At 38.6% G+C, this 23,650-nt stretch overlaps 1 protein-coding gene across 2 annotated transcripts in view; it reads left to right on the forward strand.

Annotated features, from left to right (window-relative positions):
• Positions 1-23,386, forward strand: part of LOC132193453 (glutamate receptor ionotropic, NMDA 3A-like) — a 33,824-nt gene extending 10,438 nt beyond the window's left edge. The window contains exons 2-14 of one of the 2 annotated variants that reach the window (XM_059614143.1): positions 5,399-5,622; positions 5,986-6,169; positions 6,723-6,906; positions 15,151-15,746; positions 17,206-17,315; positions 17,638-18,064; positions 18,208-18,724; positions 19,769-19,902; positions 20,052-20,199; positions 20,371-20,664; positions 20,725-20,844; positions 20,901-20,971; positions 21,066-23,386. In XM_059614143.1, the coding sequence (XP_059470126.1) occupies positions 5,556-5,622; positions 5,986-6,169; positions 6,723-6,906; positions 15,151-15,746; positions 17,206-17,315; positions 17,638-18,064; positions 18,208-18,724; positions 19,769-19,902; positions 20,052-20,199; positions 20,371-20,664; positions 20,725-20,844; positions 20,901-20,971; positions 21,066-21,510 (3,297 nt within the window). In that variant the 5' untranslated portion in view covers positions 5,399-5,555 and the 3' untranslated portion in view covers positions 21,511-23,386. The remainder of the gene's footprint in view (positions 1-5,398; positions 5,623-5,985; positions 6,170-6,722; positions 6,907-15,150; positions 15,747-17,205; positions 17,316-17,637; positions 18,065-18,207; positions 18,725-19,768; positions 19,903-20,051; positions 20,200-20,370; positions 20,665-20,724; positions 20,845-20,900; positions 20,972-21,065) is intronic. The other variant, XM_059614152.1, reaches the window with a different exon arrangement.
• Positions 23,387-23,650: the final 264 nt, after the last annotated feature.

The raw sequence follows: 23,650 nt of genomic DNA on the forward strand, positions 1-23,650 counted from the left end.
GTACTCTCAAATTTTAATATCATTTTGAATCTGCATCCATGTTTGATTTTGCGAGAACCTTTGGTTTGGTTGTTTCATTTGGCATAGGGCATTGCTGCACGCTCGTAAGTCTTTGAACAATTACACAGTGGATGAGACGCGCCAGGCCGTGTGCATTTTGGCCGATCAATATTCGAGCGAGGTTAGCCAGAGCCAGCAGCCACTGGAAAATATTTTTCTTTTGCAACATAAAAAAAATAACATCAAAATTTTTGTATAAATGCAAACCTTTATTTATTTATTTATTTTCGGGCAAACTCTAACGCGGAGTTTTGAATACTTTTTATTTTTTTTTAATGAACTGAATAAAATGTGGGTGACGAGAGATTGTTAAATGGCGCAAAGTTGCATACAAGAAGTAAAACGGGTGCCGTAAAACTCTCATGGCTTCTTGTCGCCTTCGATGCTTTTTCACTGTTTGCTCTGAGCGTCTCTCTTCCGGTGTTTTACGTGTCCGCCGGCAACAATTGTGCAAAACGCGGTAGAAAGTAATTATCTAGCGGCAGTTATCAGGCAACCTGCCGCTGTATAACTAATCCGCGCTTTGTATTCTCAGCGATTGCGTCGAGAAATCTGACGAGTTTGTTTGCACCCAGCTTGGCTCAGGCTTTTACTCTGGCTCTGCATCGCGCTCTGAATTTTTATTTCATCTGCGCTTCCACATCAACGCGGCGGTGGAAAGCAGCTTTGCAAAATCCGCTGCCACGCGTCGCGAGCAAATTCATTTTTTGTGTGCTCAACTGGTGAATAATAGTATAGCACGCGGCCAACAAGTATTAGTTTTGCTGCTGGAGCCAACTCCAGATCCAAATCTATATTTTACGAAATAAACCATTTTGCACCTTCCTTCGGGATATTTACACGGCGAGAATAAAAGTTAGCCGGAATTGCCAAAACAAGAGCTTAACTCAAACAAAACTCGCTCTCAATCGCTCGCAAAAAATTCACCGATCCTCACTGCGAGTTTTGGGTGCTGCGTGTAGAATTATGAAAGTTTGTTGATTTTCCAGGGACGCTCGCCATGTATTTATTTGGCTGCAAAAGTTTGAGCAATTAGAGCATACGTGAGGTCGCACACTGGCAACCCAGATGACGTCAGGCCCAGAGCTGGTCCCTCAGCTAAACGAAAAATGTTTTCCCTTTTCCGGCACATGCTTTGCACAGTTAATGAGCCGACACTCGGAAATTTTTGTGATGGTTGGATGAGAGGCGAAAAGAAAAATAAACAATGCTGCATTTTCATTACTTAGGCTCATCACAGTTGCAAAAGCAGAGATGTAAAAAAGTAAAAGAGAAAAGTTGTGCTTCGGTGTAATCTCGGGAGGATTTAAGAAAAAACATGAAATCTGCTCACAATTCTTGCGAGAAGGATTAGAATCGTAATTATTCTGGCGCTCCGAGTTTGCACCTTTATTTTTATAACTCACAATTTGTTTTACTGAATTTCCATATTTTTCTCCCTTTCGGATCCAGACCCGGCCAGCCTAGCTATTATTTCATTCAAGGGGCCGAGGGCGTTCGCAATCAGCAGCTGCTGGCCAGAAGTTGGTGGTGCTCCTTTAATCGTGGGTCATTCCCAGGCCTGTGCTAGTCTGGTCGGGTTTAATAATTATCGTCAGTCTCCTCTGCTCGCAATACGCAAGACCTGCTTTGTATTCTGTGAATTTTCTGATGAAAATAGAACATTGCCATATAGGGACAAATTTTCGGTCAACATGAATTACGAAACAAGTTCAACCATGTCATAAATTACTGAAACAAATAAAAATACTAAAAAAATATATATATCTTTTACTCAATTTTATGTTAAATTTATAGATGCTAGAGTAGATTACATGCATTATGAAATTCCAAATATTTCCAAAATTATCATAAGATGTCCTTAATTTTGATGTTCAATCTGAAAATACTTTACAGTAATAAAAAATTTATTTATTTTTCAGTATTTAATGTAGAATAATTAGAGTTTCTATTCAGATATCTGTGCTATTAGAGAATAGTTCAGTATGATTTTTATTTTATAAATAATAATATATGTCCCCAGTTCGAATAATTTTAGTCTTGGTCGTAACCAAAGCGTACACCGAAATTTTGCAAAGCGTGAGAATGATTGATTGATTATCCACTCATGGATTGGATGCGAGAGACATTCTGCAAAAGAAAATATTTCATCTTTCCCGCTCCCCTCTCATCCAGGGCAAAAAAAGACATTCTTCACGTTTGTTGGTGATGACTTTGGATTCCGACACGTTTTTCAATCGCATTCTTGTCACATACAGAGGGAACAAAAACATATACATATAACGCTTTTCCTGGCGATATATATCACTCGGGGAAGGAGAAACTGGAAGGAAAAGCGGCGAGGTGGGCGCAGTTTGGTGGCGGGCGAAAGAGATCTGCCACGTTCTCATCCAGCTCCAAATCCTCCTCCGGCGAGGGTTAATTAATGACAAAGACGTTGCACGTTTTATATATGTATCTCCTTGCGCGAACGAGAGGAAAGGGCGGGGGCGTAAAAAGCAGCGATATTTCTGGGCAAAAACCACGGCTAGGATGTAGGCACAAAGTGCGGTGTTCTCCGCGCACCGGCAGTGAAAAATGCGCATTCTTTCTTTTGCCGCAAGAGGCGAGCAGAAAAGCAAGCCTGAGAAATGAGCCGACGAGAGAGAGAGAGAGGAGTTTTGCAAACGCTCCGCGGAAATGTAAAGAAACTTTTTGGTAGCAAAATTCACATTTTCTGCCTCTCGGGCTGAGTACGCGATCAATTTCATTAATGGAAAATAACGAGATTGTAGATGGAAAATTGTAACGGACCGTTATGCCGACACAAAAAAATCGCTTGATAGCCTGAAAATTTGTTTATATGGGATCGTCTTCTTGTTTTGCCAAGTTATGCTATACTTGTATGAAAATGAAACCACGCCCAATGGCAGTTTCAGAGTAACGTTGAAAATTTCGAATTATATTTTTTTTTTTAGGTCTATATACGGTTTTTATATCAGCCTTTTTTTTAAACATCAAAGCAAAAAATTAACTTTAGTTTATTTAATAATTAACTGATAATAAAATACTAAAAACAAAGCAGAATGAGTTGAACAGCTGGTGTACAGAACTATTAGGGTTTTAATCTCAAAAGGGTGAACAAGGAGCTGAATTTAAGTTTATGTATTATATTATAATAAGTAAAAATAATTTAAAAATTGAATCCGGGCAACGTAAAAATTAAAAAAAAAACTTCCAATTTAATTTTTCATAAATTTCTCCCTCTTATTGTTAGTTTTAATTGGACATAAGAAACCCGAGGTTTTAAAAGTACCATTAGTAGACCGCAGCGGACCCCAGGTCGCCTTTCAGGGTCAGTTAGTTGCCCTCTTATTTTTTATTCTTGTTTTCTTTGCAACAACATTTACCCGTTTCAAATTTTCTTTTCTTAAAATCCATCTCAAGTGTTATAGCTTTCGATTGAAGTTATTTGAATAGAGTAAAAAAAAAAACATGAAAAATTAGGGGTCAATTTTTATGAAGGAAACTATTCAGATTTATTGATTTCGAAACATTGGGTTCATTTAGTATTCCAAACACAATCTGACTAACAGAAGGTACAAGAGAAGGAAGCGCAACAGCCGGAAAAAGGGCCCGCGGGCTCCTTGTCAGCCAATATCTCTCCTTTGCATGGTTCGCTCGCAAGCAGGGTGTGTGTATGTTAATTATGTCAGACGGGCCCAAACGTATACTCACATAGAGAGGCCAGCCGAGGTCTTGCGTACACAAAGTTGCCGCCGTGGCTGCTGCGAATACAATATTCATGGACCGAGGGAGTGGTATGAGCAAACTGGAAGCCAGAATATTATATTTTGAGATGCCTCAAGCCAGCAACCAAAATACACTTCCGTATAATTTCCTCCGACGGCTCAATAACCAAAAACAATTGCAGCGAGACGTGATATTAAACGTATAAAATACGCACCAAGGCTCACGTTCTCTGCTCAGATTGGACGAATTAGAGTAATTGTTATTGCCAGCAGATATATTTAATTTTGTTGTAGAATTTCACGATCGAGGGTTGATTCATGGTGATTTGAATTTAAAATCGGCTTTTCCTCGATGGGTTTTTGTGAGTTGTTTATTGTTTCAGAAAAACAATATCCTGCTCTAAACGTTTTGGCTGCGGGCTGCAGCCATAATTCATCAGCTGTGAAATTATTTTGACAAAAATTAGTACAACAATCAATTGTATAAAAATATTTTTCTTTCAAATTAACAATTTTGCGTGAAAAAATTATTTAAAGGTTACATTTTTGCACAAAAACAATTTTTAACACAAAATTTTTTGACAATGTGCTTTCCAAAAAACTTTTTAACAAAATCAATTTTTATAAAAATTTAGGTCAGAAAAATTTAGACATGTAGAGCAGGATATTGCTTTTCTGAAACAGTAAACAGCTCACAACACCCATCGAGGAAAAGCGGATTTTAAATTCAAATCACTAAGATATATTAAAGTTTGTCTGATATTAATTATTTTTATTAAATTTTTATATAATATGTTATTTATTTGAAATTTTAAACTAAAAATAAAATTAATAGACAAGACAAATTGACAAAAGTCGCGCATATTTTAATAATCTATTTATAAACCATTTTTTGTGTATGTTTTTAAAGCATAAATTCTTGATCTCTGTTTTAGACAAATTTTGTTTCTTACTTGGAAAATTAGAGGCAAATTAAAAAAAAAACGCGCCCATTAAAGAGAACGTCTACACGGCTAAGAGCAGCCAACCAGAAAATGGTAATTGTCATTGACGACGCTTCCATCTTGGGTGAAGTGATGGATTACGCGATTTTTTTCTCGTTGGTATAGCAAACCAATGACGTCACGCAGCTCACTTCTTTGTCACTATCGCGCCCTGGAGAGGAAAAGAAAGAGGTGCTGAGGAAAGATGTGTGTAATGCTGGCTCGCAGCATAACAATTCTTGTGCAAGGGGAAAACGAGGGCACTGAAAATTTATTATATTTCGCGTGTCTCGGAAGCTCCGCCGCCCAATTTCCGCGCTCTCAGAATATGGCGCTGCATAATTTGCCACTCACTCCCACTTTCCACAAACCTGCATTTTGTAAACCACGTCGTGATGGTTTTGACGCCGATAAATATTTAGCTCGAGGGAGGCGAACGATAAGTTGCGAACCTCTTTTTAGCCGCGCTCCAACTTTGGGCAGATCAGTGTGTGCAAGGCAGACTTTTCCAATAAATCTCAACTTGCGCCTGTCTCATAACTAATCTTTCGCAACTCGTCTTGCGCATCCATTTTTTAATTTATTTGTTCTCTTTAAAAAAAAGGAAACTTTGGCTGCTTTCAGGGTTGCAATGGCGGCAGCATGGTGGGCGACGGACGCTTTGGCGGCCCCCGCTGTGGCCGCCGGCCTCCAGGCGAGCCGAGGGGTGCACCCGACTTGCATGTCCCTGATGCCAGCACCAGACCTGCGACGCCTTCGCTAATTCGCCCTCAGGCGCCACATGAGGTCGTCACTCGGCATGCTTGCCACTCTGCTGCTGGCGACCTCCATACTAATTTCTCTTCCTGGTAAGTCCTGAATTCTTTCTTGTTGTTATCATATTTTAGTTTAAAAAAAAAAATCAAAATTTTCATTATCTTGATCTTACTTTAAATGCTTATGAAAACGTCTTTAAATATTCTGAAAGAATCCAAATTTTTAAAATTTAATAATTCACATTTTTTAAATAATAATTTATTTTATTTTGACACCAGAATTTAAACTTGCCTGAAATGAGGTACAAAATATGATAGAAAAATGTAAATAATTGTTTTGTAACTTTTTTATCAAATGATTAAGGCCTTAATTTTAAACGATAATTATATTCTAATTTTTCACTTTTACAATTGATTCAATCAGTAGAAGTGAAATAATTATACTTTATTTTAAAGGAGAAGTGCCTGCTGTGACGATCAACGTGGCGGCCGCTTTTGACGCCAGTGAGTCGCCTACACTGGCTAAGAACCTGAACCGCAGTTTCACCACCGTCAACAGGGATGTGCTACGCGACGCAAATGTAACCTTGGTGCTAATTCCGCTGCCGGTCGGCGGGGATGACGCTGAAAACAATAACAGGCAAGTCGTTTTATCTCTCCGAATATTTTAAATTTCCATGCCGAGCGCAGGTGCTCAGTGATGGCGTACAAAGTGTTTCAATTCCATTTTGGGCCTCAATTGCCAAGGGAACGACACATGAGAGCGCAACCCGTGGACACCAAACAAACAAGGCTGCCAGTGCAAATATTTGTGCAGAGAGATGACAATTTTTCACTCTCAGAAATAAGAGCGAAGAGCTTCGGTGTTTAAAAAAGTTCCAAAGCTCACGTAAACAAGTAGATTTATACTTTTTTTTCACACACAAAGTAGATTTATAGTTGGCACTGCATTAAGAAATTGTTTTAAAAAATTGGAGTGCACTAGTTTATAATGTTGAAAATGGATGTGATAATGTGATCTATATTGTTGACAAACGCTTTGTTAAGCCACATGAGTCTTATCATAAAACTCAAACTATACTTGATTTGTTTTTTTAGAAAATATTTGTTTTTGTAACGAAATCTCAATTTATTAATATAACAAATACTTTCACATTTAAAACTAATATAGATTCCATAAATAATTTTTGCAGGTCTTATGGGAGCATGGATGGTGCAGTTATCGATTTTTGTGCCGCTGTTGAGCGTCATCGAGTGGCGGTTGTGTTGGTTGTTGGTTCAGGGGCGGCCGCACGAGGTGTCGTGATGGCCGCTGGGGCGGCCGCTGTACCTGTAATCTGGGCGCGGAATGACTCGCAGGCGCCACTTTACTATCAGGTAAGGAAATAAATTTAAATTTTATTAATTAAAATACCATAATCATCTGTATTTAAAATTTATACAAGATAATCCAACCAATTCAATTTTTAAAAAGTTCCAATTTAACGTTTTAGGCGTTCTAATAAAATAATTATCAATACTATCATCTTTCAAATCATTTTGCACGTTGAAATCTGGGGGTAAAACTTTCAATTAATACTGAAATATCGATGAAATTCTCGTCCTAGTTGTGATGCTCTTTGATTGCGCTCTTCTTGACTTGCTACAATAAGCGTTCTCAACTTCACAATACTTGCCCGGCAGAAGTCACGTCCTCCCCGCACACTGTGTTTTCCCATCAGCTCTCATTAAATCAAGACTGATCACGTCTGATATTTTCTTTTCAACTCTATTTCTAGAAACAACAATGACAAGAGTAATTTGTATTACAATTTTTTCTTTCAATGAAGTTGCCTCAAAAGCTCTTTTACAAAATCGTCTGGATTTCTGTGCACGTGCATAGAATTGGTATTAGGTTTTGAGCTGTGCATAACTGGCGGGAGTTTGCGAACTGAAATATGTGAAGCGAACTGTGTGACAGTGACTGATGGTTGTGCTAAAAGAAAAGGGACGGTTTTTGCAGGCGCTGGTCAGTTTGCTGAACATGAAATTTCTGCATTCAAGCGCACGTGCGACGCGAAAAAAAGTGAGAAAAATGTGGAAATAATAAGGCCGCATTTCCATATTCGGCCTTGGCCAGAGATAAAGACAAGTGCAGCATAAAACATGGTTTTTACGAGTTGCGCGACTTTAGGAGTGGCTCCACTTGCTGCAGTAATTTATGTCGGCTTGTGTGCCTCTAATTTTGTAAAATAAATGTGAAGCCTCTTAGCGGTTGAAAGTTATTGCCGCGCGCGCGTGATAAGGCTCTTGTGGCTGTGATGAGGCAATTAGAGAGGCGCCGCTCGTCACAGGAAGGGATGCTGATTTCTACCCCTCGAAACTTTCTCCTCTATATATGCTGCAGAGATAAATTTGACGAGGCAAATTGTGTTTTGTAGTGTGTGCTGCATTTCGTGCGCAGAGAATTTATTGAATATACCAACTCTCCCTTAATTAATTCAATAGAGAATTTCCTTGATTGAATAAACAAAACAATTTCTTTATTCAATATGGGTGGATAAGAGTGATGAAATTCAAACCAGAACTTGCCGTCGTTTACAAATATGCGCCGTAAAATCTGTGCAATGCGTATATTAATAAATAAATTCCTTACTGCTAATGGAACGAAACAGTTCTCTGAGAGTCATTTTTCTTGGAGAGGAAAAGTAAACTCCTGAAAAAGTGGCTGAAAGTAAATTAGTTTCGGTGCAAAAAAACGATGACAGAGTGACGTGGAAGCACTTTTGCGCATGAATGAGACTGAGCGGAGAGATGTGTTTACTCTGTGTCCTCTGCTCGCGGTGATGATGGCCATTTGGACGGTGCTGGGTCGGTTCAACGGCCAAATGCCAGCAAAGGAAGCTGCTCATCATGATCACCATGAAAAGAGAGGCTGCCAATCTTGCAAGATAATCTTCTGAGAAAGGGCGCATTCGTTGTCGTGATTGCGTCTTTGGTGGACCTCTTTATTTTTCCTTTCTAGCATCCGAAATGGCGCTTTTTGATTACCAATCCAAAACGGCAGTACTTGTTTTTTAAAAGTGCACATTTTTGTTTCTCAAGTGTAGATTTAACCAAAAGAAGAATATTGCTCAATTTTAAATTATATTTTAAGAACTCTTGCTACAATATATGCGAAAAGAATTATATTTTATGTTTTAACCGTAACCCCCTGATGGTTGTTAAAAATATTGATTTTTGCATCCAACGAGCCTTGTTCAGCATTCCGCCTTCTTCTAAAGCTGTAAAAGTTCAGAGATGCTTTCCCTCGCGACTCTGGCAAAAGAGTAGGAACAAAAGAATATTATAAAAATATTTGCAATAAATATCAGTTGGCAGCGGAGGGTGCATCACTTAAAGTCCTTTTGCATTATACAAAGAAAAGTGGGGATTGTTTTTGTGTGCAGCAAGAATTAAGGATTGGCCCGTGGGTCGATTGCGTGCTGAGGCTCAGCTTTCGCTGCTAATCCATCTGCCTTTCTCTGTGCCTGCCCTTCTGTGCCGCCGATCTCGTCCCTAAGGGCAAAACCTGGATCTGGCTCGAATTCCCTCTAGTCATCCTCAATACAGCGCTAAATGACAAGACGCATAAAAAGAGTTGTACTCTACTTCCCGAACAATGGGAGTTTTCCAAAGTTTGGCGCAGAAAATATTTATTGATCATGTAAACTCTCATCAGACTTGAGGTCAGTGACTGACTTAAGAACTTTTAACGTTTTTAGCTCATATAAGCATCGCTACATCTGCAAGATGAATTTAACAGAGAAGCATACAAATTGTGCATTGAAATATATATGCGTCTGTTAAATTGGTTTATCTGATTCTCTTGGGAAATTCCATAGCAGCATCGAAGGCCATGGACTCTTGCGAATAAATCATGAGCCAATTTGCTGAGATCGGCCAATCAAAACGCGCTCTCCCTCCTAATCAGTGCGTTTTCGGTGCAACGGAAATTGCTGCCTTTAAAGTTGAGCCAATTTCCTCTTTATCGTCACTGCCTCAATCAGGCGCTGGTTGCGGATCTTATTTTCTCTGCAACTATTTTGGCAAACAGTAACTTCCAGCTACAGCTAATTAGAGAGTAACAACAAACAAACGCCATATCACAGGATAATTATATTATTGCCGATGTTGAGGAAGTTATATGATGACTTTACTTTTATTTTATATAATAGCTTGTGGAGGTTAAATTAAGTTTGTAAAAGTGGAAATATTGGAAGCTGTCCTCTAGAAAGAGCGTCGCCCATCTTTCAAATTCACAAAACAGCTTATCAAAGTTTCGCAGGAGGGGCAGCTCAAAAAATAAGTTTTCCGAGTGGGCGATTGCATCTCAGATTGCCGACCGCTTTTGGTGCCCCCGTTTCTAGCAATTTCACTAAAAGCTCAAGCTCAGATCAAACAACGGAAAACGCTACTGAGAAGCCGGCTCACTATGTACATTGCATATAATAAATCGACTGCCCTAAATCGTAGCTATTTATTATATGCGTATTGCGTGGTGTTTGACAAGATAGGATAAGAAACAAACCTCCGTATATAAATAATATTTATCTTTCGGCAGATTTTTCAAGAGCAGATTGGGAGGTTATTGCCAGGCTGGTCGTAAAAATGCAAAAAAGCCACGAATCGCTTCTTCCGAATGGATGTGCTGTGTCTGTTTTGACCTGTTCTTGCCAGAGAATATCTTCAGCAGCAGAGAGAGATTATTCTTCGCTGAGGCTTGTTTATCATTCACGCTCAACTTGGCTGTCAATATGCGTTTCCCTGACATTCTCGCTTAGTATGCATCCACTCGCTTCAACCACAAGTGGTGACGAAGGGGTGAGAGAAAATTTTATTTTGCTACAACCCTTTGAAACTAGCATGAAAATAAAATTTATCAAACTTTCAAACAAGTCTTTCAACATGTTGAGCTATAGAAGTTGTGATAATTTTATAACGAGCTAAATTTCTTCAAGATCAAAATGATCAGTGCGATCTCTTCACACCCATTCTCAAACTTTTATCCGCGTTATTATTATTATTGTTGTTTATTCTACTCAAGTCATACATGAAAAAAGATTGATTTCAATGTAAAAAGTATGTATGGTAAATAATAATTTTTAAGACCTTAATAAAACAGTGTTTTCAGGAAAATAATATAATTTTGAACACAACGGAAATTTTTTATGATGGTACTTTACAATTTAAATTTTATCGTTCGCCATCTGAAAAGGCATTATTCATATTTCTGCTTTTGACCAACCAAGCGATGAATCAATCACTATAGTATTTGTCTGCCAATGAGTTGAAAGTGACACCCTTTGTGTTCTGCCCGCTGTCCGTCAACAGCCATACCAATGGTTTTATGCAAAATGTGTGACACGAGCCAATGAGATACAGAACAGGAAACAAAGCGCACAAGGCACAAGCCGCGCCCGATCGATCACACGGGAGTGCAAAGTTCGAGGATGACAATTTTTTTTAAAGCACCGTATTCAAATTTTTTATATCAAACGCTTGAGTTGAGCAAGTTAAATATGTTTTTATGAAAAAAAAGTCATACAGTTGGCTCGAATCCTCAGGCCATTCATTTATTCTGGGAACGTGTAATAATTTTTTTTTCTCGTATGTAGCTCATACAGCATAATGATATCTTTAATGAAAAATACATTGCTTCATATTTGCGACCTTTTATCTTTTCATAGCCACTCGTTCTGGATTTTGAATTTAACCTGAAGTTTTAGCAACACGCTGAATCAAAGATGAAAGTTTATCACAATCAGCTTTTGTTGCAAACTCAATTAACCCAGATTATCCGGTTCTTCTTGTAGCCATATTATTCTGTGACAGTACTAAAAGGTTTACTTTGCATGGTAGATAAAAACGACCTACGGCCAAGTAGGTATTTTGTAATCAGTTATGCAAAATACGCCTTAACTTGGTCGGAGTTTTTCGTTGCAAGGGCAGGAACCCAATTTTGTTTATTTTTGTTTACGCCAGGGAATTGTGCGCGGATGGGTAGAGCAAAGTCAGAAAAGCGGCGCGTAGGTGCCTTTATTTGAAGAAGAGGCGCACTGGAGATTATTCGAACAAAAGGAATTCTCTCTTCTGCCTGTCCTTATCAGCGGCACGGCAGAATGTGTGAGGTTTGAGTGGTTCGATTCGCACAGGGTGAGAAAGGGGCCAAAGCCGCTCTTGGCGCCAGAAAAAGAATCACAACCATCTCGGGACGTTTGTAATCTCCCGTGCGATGTGTGACGTCATTCATTGATCATAATAAGAAAAGTTTGCGAAATATATTTCATCTCGCAGCTAACTGAAAACGGAAGGGCGCTTGCCTTTTGTTTAAAAACTTTTCTGTTTCGCTCGGCCAAACACAACATCTATAACAATTGGGCTCTGTCTTCTCTTATATAACCTTATAAGGATAGTATAACTGCCAGTTTTTCTGCTTCTTTGTTCTGATTGTGAGCAAAACGAATAAAAGTGATATGTATTTACCACGATCTATTTTTGCCAGCGCCGTTAAATGAAATGAATTAAAATCGATTCCTCGCTATTTGCTTTTATACCCTTAAGGCTCACACGTCTGAAAAATTTATTTACCCATGAATATTATATAATATTTTTGTGTTGATTTAATGGACGTTCATGGGATTTTTCAATTTATCGCTTCTGTCTGGAAGTTTAGAATGTATCTCTCGCTCTGTCACGCTTCTCTTTCTTCATTGATTTTCGATGCGGGAGGTGATGATAAAGAGGCTTCAAGCTGACCCTGATTCAAAGCGGATTATCCAGCGAAGCGTGCCGATTTCGCCTGCTCAGCTCGACTCCTGCAACTTTTACATGTTCTTCATGCACCGTGTAAGCTGCTAGGACAATTTTGTACAAACTGCTTGCAGTGACAGTTTAACGCTACTTTATGAGAACAATTATTCAGGATCCGATAGCCAAACAGTCCACACCCCTTTGCCAAGAATTTTTTTTCATAGTTTTGGCTGTAGAAAAAAAAATGTAATTAAGAAGGTAAAAAAGACTCGGTGTCCAACTTTAGACTCAAATTTTATGATCCAAAACTGTTTGCCTTCATTGATTTTATTTTAGTGTGTCATTCCAATGACAAAGTTTTGTCAGTCTGCGCCCTTTATTGTTGTTGCAGAAGGCACCACTCCATGTCATATTTTTATTTTGGGTCTTTGCTTTTTATTTATTGGAAAAAATCATACATCTTTTATTTGCTGGCATTTGTTTATCTGGTCGACTAAAAAAAAGAGAGAAAATCTAGAAAAGGAGATTTAATATTAGTTTGTAAATAAAATTCAAGAAATTTGGTTTATTCATTAAAATTTCGCTGCAATGTTTACAAGTATTTTATTTCTATAAATGAAAATAATAATAATAATTATTTATTTTTTTTCTTTTGCAGAATTTGAGTTTTAATTTAAAATATATATATATATATATATATATATATATATATATATATATATATATATATATTGAAACTTGTTTAATAATTTACTGAGCAGTTTTGCAATTAAAATTAGCTTTCAACTCATTGTCAGTTTCAAACTGAAATTAAGTATCTTACAATTAGTTTGATATTTTTATAGTTTAAATGTAAATACTTTTTATTATTATTTATTCTTCTCGGTCAATACAAACATTTTTTAATTGGGAAAAAAAGAGAAGAAAGGGTTTACAACTAGCAGACGTCTGCTAAAACGCCCGACATCAAAGAGACACGGCCGCCGCGGTGAACCCACACTATTTTGAAAAAAGAACAATCACAAACACTTTAAAATTGCTGCCACAAATACTGCTTGCAGAGGGAGGGAAATTTGCTTTTCGTAATAATGATACATACATATCGAACGCCATGCCACGCATTCATTAGCAAATAAATAAAATCATTTCAAATTTTGTGATTGTTTCCTTGAACTTAGAACTTATTTCAAGGCCAGCATTTGCACCAGAAAGTGGTTGATGTACAATTAAAATGGGCCTGGTTGGAGCAGGTCGGTCACCGAAATCGCCACTTTACACGTTAGCGAGCATGGGAATTGCAGCATTTGCAGCTGCCGCCACCCATCGAAGTGGGTCAGCACCGCATTAGTGCTTGTTAATTTAATAAAACGTCGGTCGTCGGACTAATGGAAAAGGCATTGGTCTGGTCGCATGTTGGGCGCTCGCATTTAACTGCCGCCAAAAAAATATTCTCGGGATGGTCATATTGTCCTCGCGTGTCATGCTGTGCAGTTTGATTAGCAGACTAAAATCCCTACGCGCCTTTGCGAGCGGGTTAATAAAGCTTGCACACATATGCTGGCTTTGGATTGCATTGTATTGTCTGTGGCTCTGCTACATGCAAAAAACTACATCAAATATTTTGCGGAGAGATTAAAATTTTGCAAATTTTTTAGGAAAATATTTAAAAACATTTAAGCTTACCTTTGGGAAAAGTTTTATGCCTCAAATAAGTAAATGGTCAACTATATCTGACGGCTTCTCAGTGGCAATTGCCAGAGACGCAAAGGGCGCACCAGGGAATTGTACACGCCACTCGAAAAATCGAATTACACTGCGTGCCCACGACAAGCTACCAGAATTATGATATGTGGCCCTTTGCTTCGGAAAGGAAAATAAAACCTGTATAGTTTATGGGCTGACTACAGCCACAGCATCTGATACGGTACATAAAAGAAACACTCGACTTAATATCAGATATAGCTCACATAGCTCTCCTTCTCTTGTCGCAAGTGCTACACTTGAAAATCATTACTGAATACTCACATGATTTCACACATTAAAGCATCAATAGTTGTTGTTTTGTTGCAAGAAAGTTTTTTAGGAGAAAGTTTTAAATAAGAAAAAAAATTAATGTGAAAGATGGGATTGTTCTTGTTGGTGAAATTTTTTTCATTAAAGAACACAAAGCGTCCTCCAGTTTAAGTCACTGTTTGCGATTCTGTTCCATGTTTTCTGAACCAAATCTGTACCAGAGGGGTCTAATTAAAGATAGAATGATTAAATTACTATTTTTATTTTCCATACTTGCCTATTCTATTTCTTTGCTTTTTAAATTATCGGACTTATATTTTGCAGTTTTAATTATTTCCAAAAAAAGGAAAGAAAAATTTAAATTTTAAATATATCGTCCAATTTTATTGATAATACAAAGGACGATCATTGTACGATGTATTGTTTTTATATTTTGAGATTTAATTTTATGTTATAAATATTTGAATTTCTTTCAAAAATTAACCAATTTTTTACTTGCTCGTGAAAAGGGTTGCAAACGATTATCAGCAACGGATAAACTTTTTAGTTGTTTTTCATTTTCATATGAAAAAAAAAACTTAAACAAAACTTGCTAACCTATTTCTTGTTCTATCAGAGTCCCTAAAGAAAAAGTCAGTCAGGGTTATTTATTTGCCCAATGCCCCGTCAATCTCTCGGAAACGCCCTTATATTAAATTTGTAATTGTTTCGCGTCAATTCCGACCGCCCTTTAACTTTCAAAGGGCACAAATCTATAACATATAGAATCTCCGGCCAAAATCAATCTGTTATGATTAGATTTTCCAAAAATTAATGATTTTGTCGAAAATGTTGCAGGCGATGTCTGCGTTTGAAGTGAACGTGGACCCGTCATGGAGCGAGATGTCTGCGGCCATTCGTCACCTGCTGCTGGCCGCGCACTGGCACACGTACAGCATCGTGTCTGACGCAAGTGCAGGCGCGGCGGCGGTTCGCGCGGCGCTGGCGCCGCTGGCGGCATCGTCGAGCGTATTGCTTCGTTCGGAGGCGACGCCGCTGGCCGTGTTCCACCGGCTGGCAGAACTGCAACGCGCCACCCGCGGCGTCGTCGTCCTGCTGGCCGAAGAGGCGGTCGCGCGCGCCACCTTGCGTCAAGCGCAGCGCCTGCACATGCTCAGCTCGGACTGGGTATGGTTGTTGGTGGACGCGGGTGGCGTTGCGTCGGCCGTGCGTAAGGACCTGTCCCTCGGCATGCTCAGCCTGCTTCCTCGTCCAGCGCGGCTGCACCTCAAACAGACGTTGCGTGCGTTGCTCAAGACGCTCGCGCTTGTGATCAAAAAGGCTGTGACGCGTACCTGGCTGCCCATAGATGCTGCTGCAGGTATAACCGACCTGAGACCTTCGTGCTTTAGGACGACTGGTCGCCAGACCAGGTTCGCTAACAAAATTGTTAGGTAGGTGCTAAAATTAGAGTCTAATTTCATTCATAATTTCTCTGCAGATATTAAGTAAAAATGTATTTACCGCCGAAAAAAACACACACACAACTTGCTAATTTGGCAATTTTTTTAAATTAAATATTAAAACAACTGGAATTGTGAGAAGCAATTCACGTAAATTTACAATCATCTTGACCTCAATGAATAATAATAATAATACAGAAAATTGATTAATAATTTACAACTCTATAAAAAAGTTCCTGGAAAACGTTTCCATCCATTTTCATTAAGAATTTAATAAACATTAGTTTCAACTTTGTATTTTCAACATTTCTTACTCTTTTTTTTAATATATCAAATATTCAGAAAATCTGTTTTATATACGAATGGACTCGAGCCAGTTGAAACTTCCTTCTGAGAAAAATGGCCGTAAGGCAAAAAGGTTGTGCAACGCTTTGCTTGGCCTTTGTGTCTCAACTCTGCTAGGGCCAAAGCTTTTAAAAGCTTCCGTCGGCTCCTAAAAAAATGGCGAAGACGCCCTTTGCAGCTGTAGCTTCCTCACAACTAAACTGTACAAAGGCCCTTTCTTTTCTAAATGACATTTTTTTGTACGGCCGTATAGTTGATTTAGTCATAGCATTATTGCAGGCGACAGCTGGGAAACTGAAAAAGTTAAGTAGCACTCGAAAAGCCGGGCGCCTTTGCCGCATTAACTTTTAATTCGCATGCAGAGAGAAACTCCAAGCTAGCGATCAAGTCGAATCATATCCACGTGTGTGCAATAAAAAGTAAGCTCTTTTTCGTTTTGACGCCGCGGTAGGAGAAACGTGGAGCCGTGCCAATAAAGCAAGGGCGTCCCCAGCGATGGATGAAAAATGGGCGAGCGAGATTTATCATTTCACAAGCCAAACTTCGCCCTTCAACAGCTCAAACCGCATATTTACCCTTGCTGGCACCCTCGCCACCAAAAACACTTTCTTCCTTGTCAAAACGCGTGCACAAAAAACTTTGTTTACAAAAAAAAAGGAGAAATTACAAAAGAAAAGGGGCTAAATACGTATTTACGGTATAATATATGAAGGAACTTTTTGTTATTTTGCTCCCTTCAATTCTATTTTATTCTTAAAAATATCTACTGTTCCAAATCTTGTTTGAAACTTGAATTATCAGTTTTATTTAGTTAAGTGAGCTCAATAAATTAATTAAAAAAAATCACATTTTATTAAAAATAAAAAAATCATCAATAGAAAAAAATAATTATATGAAATAAACAGCAAAATTGCGTATTTATACTGAATCATTACTGTTACTAAGTATTCATACTCAATAATCTCAATTGAGCAAATAATGCCGCAAAGTTAATATTGAAAGTAATAAAAATAAAAATTATATATTTTGTTATTATTATTCATAATATTTGTTGTCAATCCAGTGATCAAGTGTAGAATGTTAATATAATTAAATTGTGTTCCAGGGATTTGCGAAGTGCAGTAAATTTGGCACTGGCCGGCGAGTCTATGGACCCAGAAGTGGCTCCGCTTGCCTCCGCCTTTGACCTACTTAACCTGGTGGCGCCTGAACAAGGTGAGGAGTTGCAGCGTTTTCCAAGAATTACTGCAGCGAGGAACACTTGAGTCACTCGACCCTATTTCGAACGCACTCGAAAAAGTCGTTTAAGTGTCATTGTAAAACAATTGCACGCAATTCAATTTGTATGCTTTCAGCTAGCTTATAGTGCATCATAAGCAATAATCGCTAGTTGATCCTTGTAGACCAAAATTAGATTTCAACGTAAAATTTAAATATCCTAATCCTGTCCCAATCAATATCATGTTTATGTCCTTTTATAAATATTCAGTATTATTATATTTCTTATCATATATTCACACATAATTTATTTTTGAAGGGCCGGTTTGGAAAACGGTTGGAAACGTAATTGGACGCCAAGTTTCTCTGGAAACGATCGTGTGGCCTGGCGGGGACATTGTGGGTCCTTCCCCCGGCGGTCGCAGCGTGTTTCGCGTGGTGACGGCGTTGGCACCGCCTTTCGTCATGGAAGGTCTTCTGGAGGACGGTCAGTGTTTGCGCGGCCTGAAGTGCCATCGAGTGCCGCGCTCGGCGGGTGCTCACCAGGACAATATGACGCTGCTCTTTTCCTGGGAACCTGAGGAAGAGCTGACCGCAGACCACCCTTTGCAGCCAACTTGCTGCTATGGCCTTTCCATGGACTTGCTTGAAAACGTCGCTCAAGAGCTGGAGTTCGACTTCCACCTTTATCTAGTCAGTGATGGCTTTTACGGCTCCAGGGTTTGGTCCAAAGATGAGCACCAAAGGTATGCCACCTAAAATTAAAATAATCTTGCTAATTAATTTATTAAAACGCATGTTTTTTATTAGCTCTTTACTTTAATAATATTATTTTGCCTCTTCATCGTAAATAAACATTATAATTTAAACATACACACTCCATTTTCAGATGGAATGGCATCATTGGCGACCTAGTTACGGGTGCCGCGCACATGTCATTTGCAGCGCTGTCGGTTTCATCGGCGCGCTCGGAGATTGTCGACTTTTCGGCGCCTTATTACTTCAGCGGCATTTCGTTGCTCGTTGCACCTTCGCAGCACAACGAAATTCCTCTGCTTGCCTTTTTACTGCCATTCAGTCCAGAGTTGTGGGTGGCGATATTCACCTCGTTGAACGTGACGGCCGTCGCTGTGGCCATCTACGAGTGGCTCAGCCCGTTCGGCCTCAACCCGTGGGGGCGGCAGCGCAGCAAGAACTTCAGTCTGTCGTCCGCGTTGTGGGTTATGTGGGGATTGCTTTGCGGGCACCTGGTCGCCTTTAAGGCACCTAAGTCGTGGCCGAACAAGTTCCTCATAAACATCTGGGGCGGTTTCTCCGTCATCTTTGTTGCCAGCTACACGGCCAACATCGCAGCTCTCATCGCGGGACACTTCTTTCAGAACTCGCCCAGCTTCCATGACAGAAGCGTAAGTCCAATAAAAGTGTGCACTATTTTACTTTCTAACTAACAACATAAGACAGTAGACGATTGCTTTTGCCAAGAGACAAACCATCAATCTCAATCTATGAAGTGCACGTGTTGAAATAAATGGCGCGTGCCAATGCAAACAAGCCTTTCGTGGGCCAAATCAATACACGCTGCCGCCAGACCATTTTTATGCCTGCAAGCTCTGGATATTCAAAAGCTCCGACAAACATTGCGCTTTGCAAACTTTTGATGCTGACAGAGCGAATTTGTTAGAATACTTTCTTATCTCCATAAAAGTCCACGTTTGTCGAGCGTTTTATTTCTCTGTCTCGTCATGAAAAGAAAAATAAGTCTAATTTGGTTACAAGGCTATGTTCATTTCTGATTAATTAATTTTGAGAAATTTCGTCAAACATTTTGAATCAAAAAGTCGTTTTTCAAGCGTAGCTTCTCTCATAACCGGAGCCGCCCCTCCAGGCCATTTGCCATTCCACTCACAATATAATTGAATTAATAAGCCATTAACGGCCTAACTTTTAAGAGCAATTATCTTGAACTGAGACTCGCCCACTCGCAAATTTACAGTTACACAGAAAAATGTTTAATTTAATCATCATTCACATGCTTTCAAGTAAACTCTGACTCGTGCATCCGCCGTATGTCTTTGCTGGGTTCGCGTTTGAGAACGAGTTATTGTTGGCGGCTTCGATGCCAGCTCTATAGAGAGCGTGACTGATGCTAACTTTATTATGTTTGCTTTCTCCTCAGAGGCGCAAAACTTATTAGCTGCTCTCTTCTCCGACTTCTAACGACGATCCAATGGCAAACACAACGCAAACGTATGCGCGCCTCACATACATATATATGCATACAATACTGCATCAAAACTTTGCAAATTGGTGCTGGCTAAAAGTCATACACGAAGTGAAGGCAAATTTGAAGTTACTTGGTTGTTTTTATTTTTCAAGCTTTTCGCAGTTACGTTAGTTGATAAGCACTCACAATTTATAATTTGATTGCTTGAATTTGTGTTTCTTTGCAGCTGCTGTCACAGCGAATAGGGTCTGCGCGTTCCTCTGTGGCTGAGTACTATGTTCAAACGAGCAATCAGCCTCTTTGGGAGCACATGCAACAGTTTACGCTACGAAACTTAGAAGAAGGAGTACATCGCCTGAGGTGAAAAAAATAATATTAAGTAAAGTTCAATTTCTTTGAAGAGAGCGCCTGCAATAGAGTGAGCTGCAACCCGTTGGTCTTAACGAACGTGCGGGTTGCCTACCGCACTGCTGTATCAATGTTTCAAATGATTAAATTAATTCCCTTAGGAATGGAACGCTTGATATGCTGATTGGGGACACGCCTGTGCTTGATTATTACCGTGCCAATGATCCTGGCTGCAAGTTACAGGCCTATGGAGATCCTATCAGCCAGGACATGTATGCCGTAGGCATGAATAAGGGATTCCCTTTAAAAGTACGTGAGATAAAAAAATACAATTATTAAAAATTCAACTCTATTTTTACTTTTGATTAACCTCCTTAAAAGAATGATTTTTGGTTAATTAACAATTAACACGAATTTATATATGTATATTTTTTGTTGCCAGTTGCTAATTTTAATTTCTATATTTATTTAATTTTGCAGGATAGCATATCTGCTGTGATTGCCAAATATGCTAGCAACGGTTATTTGGACATCTTACAAGAAAAGTGGTATGGTGGTCTTCCTTGCTTCCGCCTTGAAAACAACATGGTGCAACCGCGTCCTCTGGGAGTGACCGCAGTTGCAGGCGTCTTCCTTCTTCTTGGCCTCGGAATGGTAGTCGGCTTACTGATCCTCATTGTTGAGCACATATTTTATCGCAACTTTCTGCCTTCTCTGAGAAACAAGCCCAAAGGCACCATTTGGCGCAGCCGAAATGTCATGTTCTTCAGTCAGGTGAGCTTGTGAAAGATTGAATGATATGATCATGACACTATAAATTTGAATTTCATTCAGAAATTATATCGCTTCATCAATTGCGTGGAGCTTGTGAGTCCCCATCATGCCGCTAGAGAGCTTATGCACACGCTCAGGCAGGGCCAAATTACTAGTTTGTTTCAGAAAAGTGTTAAAAGGGTATGTTTTAAAAAATACACCAAAGAGTTTGGCGTTTTAACTAAACTTTGTTTCAGAAGGAACACGAACAGAGACGGCGAAGGAAGAGTAAAGCTCAATTTTTTGAAATGATTCAGGAAATTCGCAGGTAAAATTTCTGTTGAAAACAGTGAGAGAATCTTTGAAAAAAAAAAACCATTGACTACTGTTATTATTTATATTTATTTTGATTTTTGTTATAGAGTACAGGCTGAAGAGCGAGATTTAGGAGTAACACCCTCATCAATAACTTCTCCTATTACCGATTTTGAAACGTCTGAGCTGACAAGTCTGAAAACACCTGCAAGTGAAGCGCCACCACCGCCGCCGCCTCCTCCTCCCGAGGTATCCCGACCTCGCTTGCCTGTCGAGAATAGTCAAACAGGATGTCGACTGGCGCAGTTTCGACAGGACAGTCTCGAACAGCAGGTACCATCGTTGAGACATCGTCGAAGCAACTGCCAATTGGCATCATCACCCATCAATCAAGAAGACCCGGCAGAAGAGCCCTCCACAGATCTCACTACTGTTGAATGGCAGATGCGCGAAACGGAACTGCGAAGGCAGCTGTTAAATGCACTGCGCGAAAAGGATGAGCTGCGCGATCAGATTAGGATACTGGAGAGACGTGTAAAAGAGCCACCATGACGAGAGGATGAAATTTTTGTTTAGGCCGCCCGTGATTGTCAAGGTGATAAAAGGGCAAACATGACAAACTCTTCCGACAAGTTACTGTTGACACTTTCCATCACCTCTGCCTCTTTTAAATAAGGGTTGGTAACGAGAATTGAATTTTCCCCAGCATTTGGCAACAAAATGAGATGAAAGCAATAACTAAACACTAGCCGATGGTTTGAAAAATATTAACTGGAACTAATATTCGACATCGGGTAACATTTATTGATTTTTGCGCGCGCATTTAAAATAAATTTCCTGCTCACAGTGAGAGTGGAATTTTTTAACTTCAAACCAAGAGACTTCCAGGCGCGATTTGAGATAATTATGTTCTTGCCTAACAATAAGCATACAGTATTAGTGTGTGCTGCCGCCTTTACAATTCTACACTGAAATCCACTTTCAATTTTGCAACATATTAAAACGTCTTACAGATTTTCATTATTTTCTCTATATCTTTAATCATTTAGATTAAAAAACAAACATTGTAAGCATACACCCATTTTCTTTTAGCTCATCATTAAACGTATATTTATAGACTTAAAAGTAGAAGTCGCTAAGTAAGCAAATGCCACAAAAAACTGGTGGTTTGGTCTTATCTTAATAATCAAATTCTTTATCTGCTCTTTAATATAGTTCTGTATTATAGCTATTGTATTGGATAGTAACAAAGTTTATTTCCTAAAGTCTCCCTAACTTTATAAAATTTAATAAGTAGATTAAAAAAAAGACATAGAATTTATATTCATAATTAAAATTTCCAAAATATATAGTAAAACAAACTGGCTTTGCTTGCATAAAATAGTTTTTAAATTAAAAAAAAAACTTAAAATTAACAATGCTACCTTGAGCGGCAGTTGTGAAGCGTATAAATGATGACAATTTGCGCTATTTTAAACAAAATATTATAGGCGTCATAGATATCTGTTAAAAGCTAAAATAAAAGTGTTATAATTATGAAATAAAATTTGGAAAGCCAAAGGACGTATAAAATTGTAAAAATATGTGACAAACTAAACCATTTTACATAATATAAATTTTTTGCTTAAGTATCAATTCCTCTGACAGAAGCTGCTACCTGCGTGTGTATGCTGATGTGAATTGAATGAGATGGAGTTACGCTTTTAAAATATTGAAATTATGTAATATTAGATTGCGGGAATGTTCCAGTGTTTCTAGAGATTGTTCAAATAAATGTCAAGTAGAAAGACATGAAACTGTTAGTTTTACCGTTGCATTTATGTTAGTCAATTTTGATGAAAAAGCGTTGAAAAATTCTAATTAAATGACAAAATGCAAATGCTTGTTATATTGTTGTTGTTCTTAACTCATGGATATATTAGAATGCAATTTCATTATTTATTGTGCACGATTTTTCAAATGAGCCTTAAGGTTGTGCAGCAGTAACAAAAGTTACATAAATCACAATAATAATATCTACCGCTTCTAGCTCTGCACAAAGTTTAAAGTTTTAATACGCATGGAAAATACAGGAAGTTTCCTAAAATTGGCCACTCTCAGAAAAGTAGATGCGTAATGTTGTATCCGTAATATTAGCGCGCCTGTTGAAGCACCAAGAATTTCCAACAAAAATATTGCGCAAAGATTTTCAAATTAGACTGAAAAAATGGTGTATGCGTTACTTACGCAGCATTGAATGAAGGAGTTGTGAAAATTTTGGAGTTTTAAAAGAAAAATGTATCGATAAATAATATGTAAATATTTGTACAGAGTTATTAACAAGTTGAAAATATGTTCTTGCTATTTCTTACGAAATAATAAAAATGACTCAGATGAACCTTTAACCGCCTTTATAACAAAATGTAGCAAAGTCCTTATTGTCATTATTAATTTTTAGCAATACCTTAATTTGGATTTTTTTTTTTAAATCTGCTCCTCATTATTTTTTAAACACACAACAAAGTCAACAGTTTAATGAGTGTAAAAATATAGAAAGCAAAGACGATGTCTTATTATCTTGTGATAAAATTGTTAACTCTTTTCACGAAGTTCTATTTCATTGCCATAGAGGCCACCTTAGTCCGCTCACCACTGAAATGACTCTCAAACCAACAGAAGCGAACACCATGCGCACAACCATGGACAGTGCTCT

The sequence above is a fragment of the Neocloeon triangulifer genome, unplaced genomic scaffold, assembly GCF_031216515.1.
Source record: "Neocloeon triangulifer isolate White Clay Creek 2 clone unplaced genomic scaffold, ASM3121651v1 ptg000001l, whole genome shotgun sequence".
In the NCBI taxonomy this organism is placed as follows: Eukaryota; Metazoa; Arthropoda; class Insecta; order Ephemeroptera; family Baetidae; genus Neocloeon; species Neocloeon triangulifer.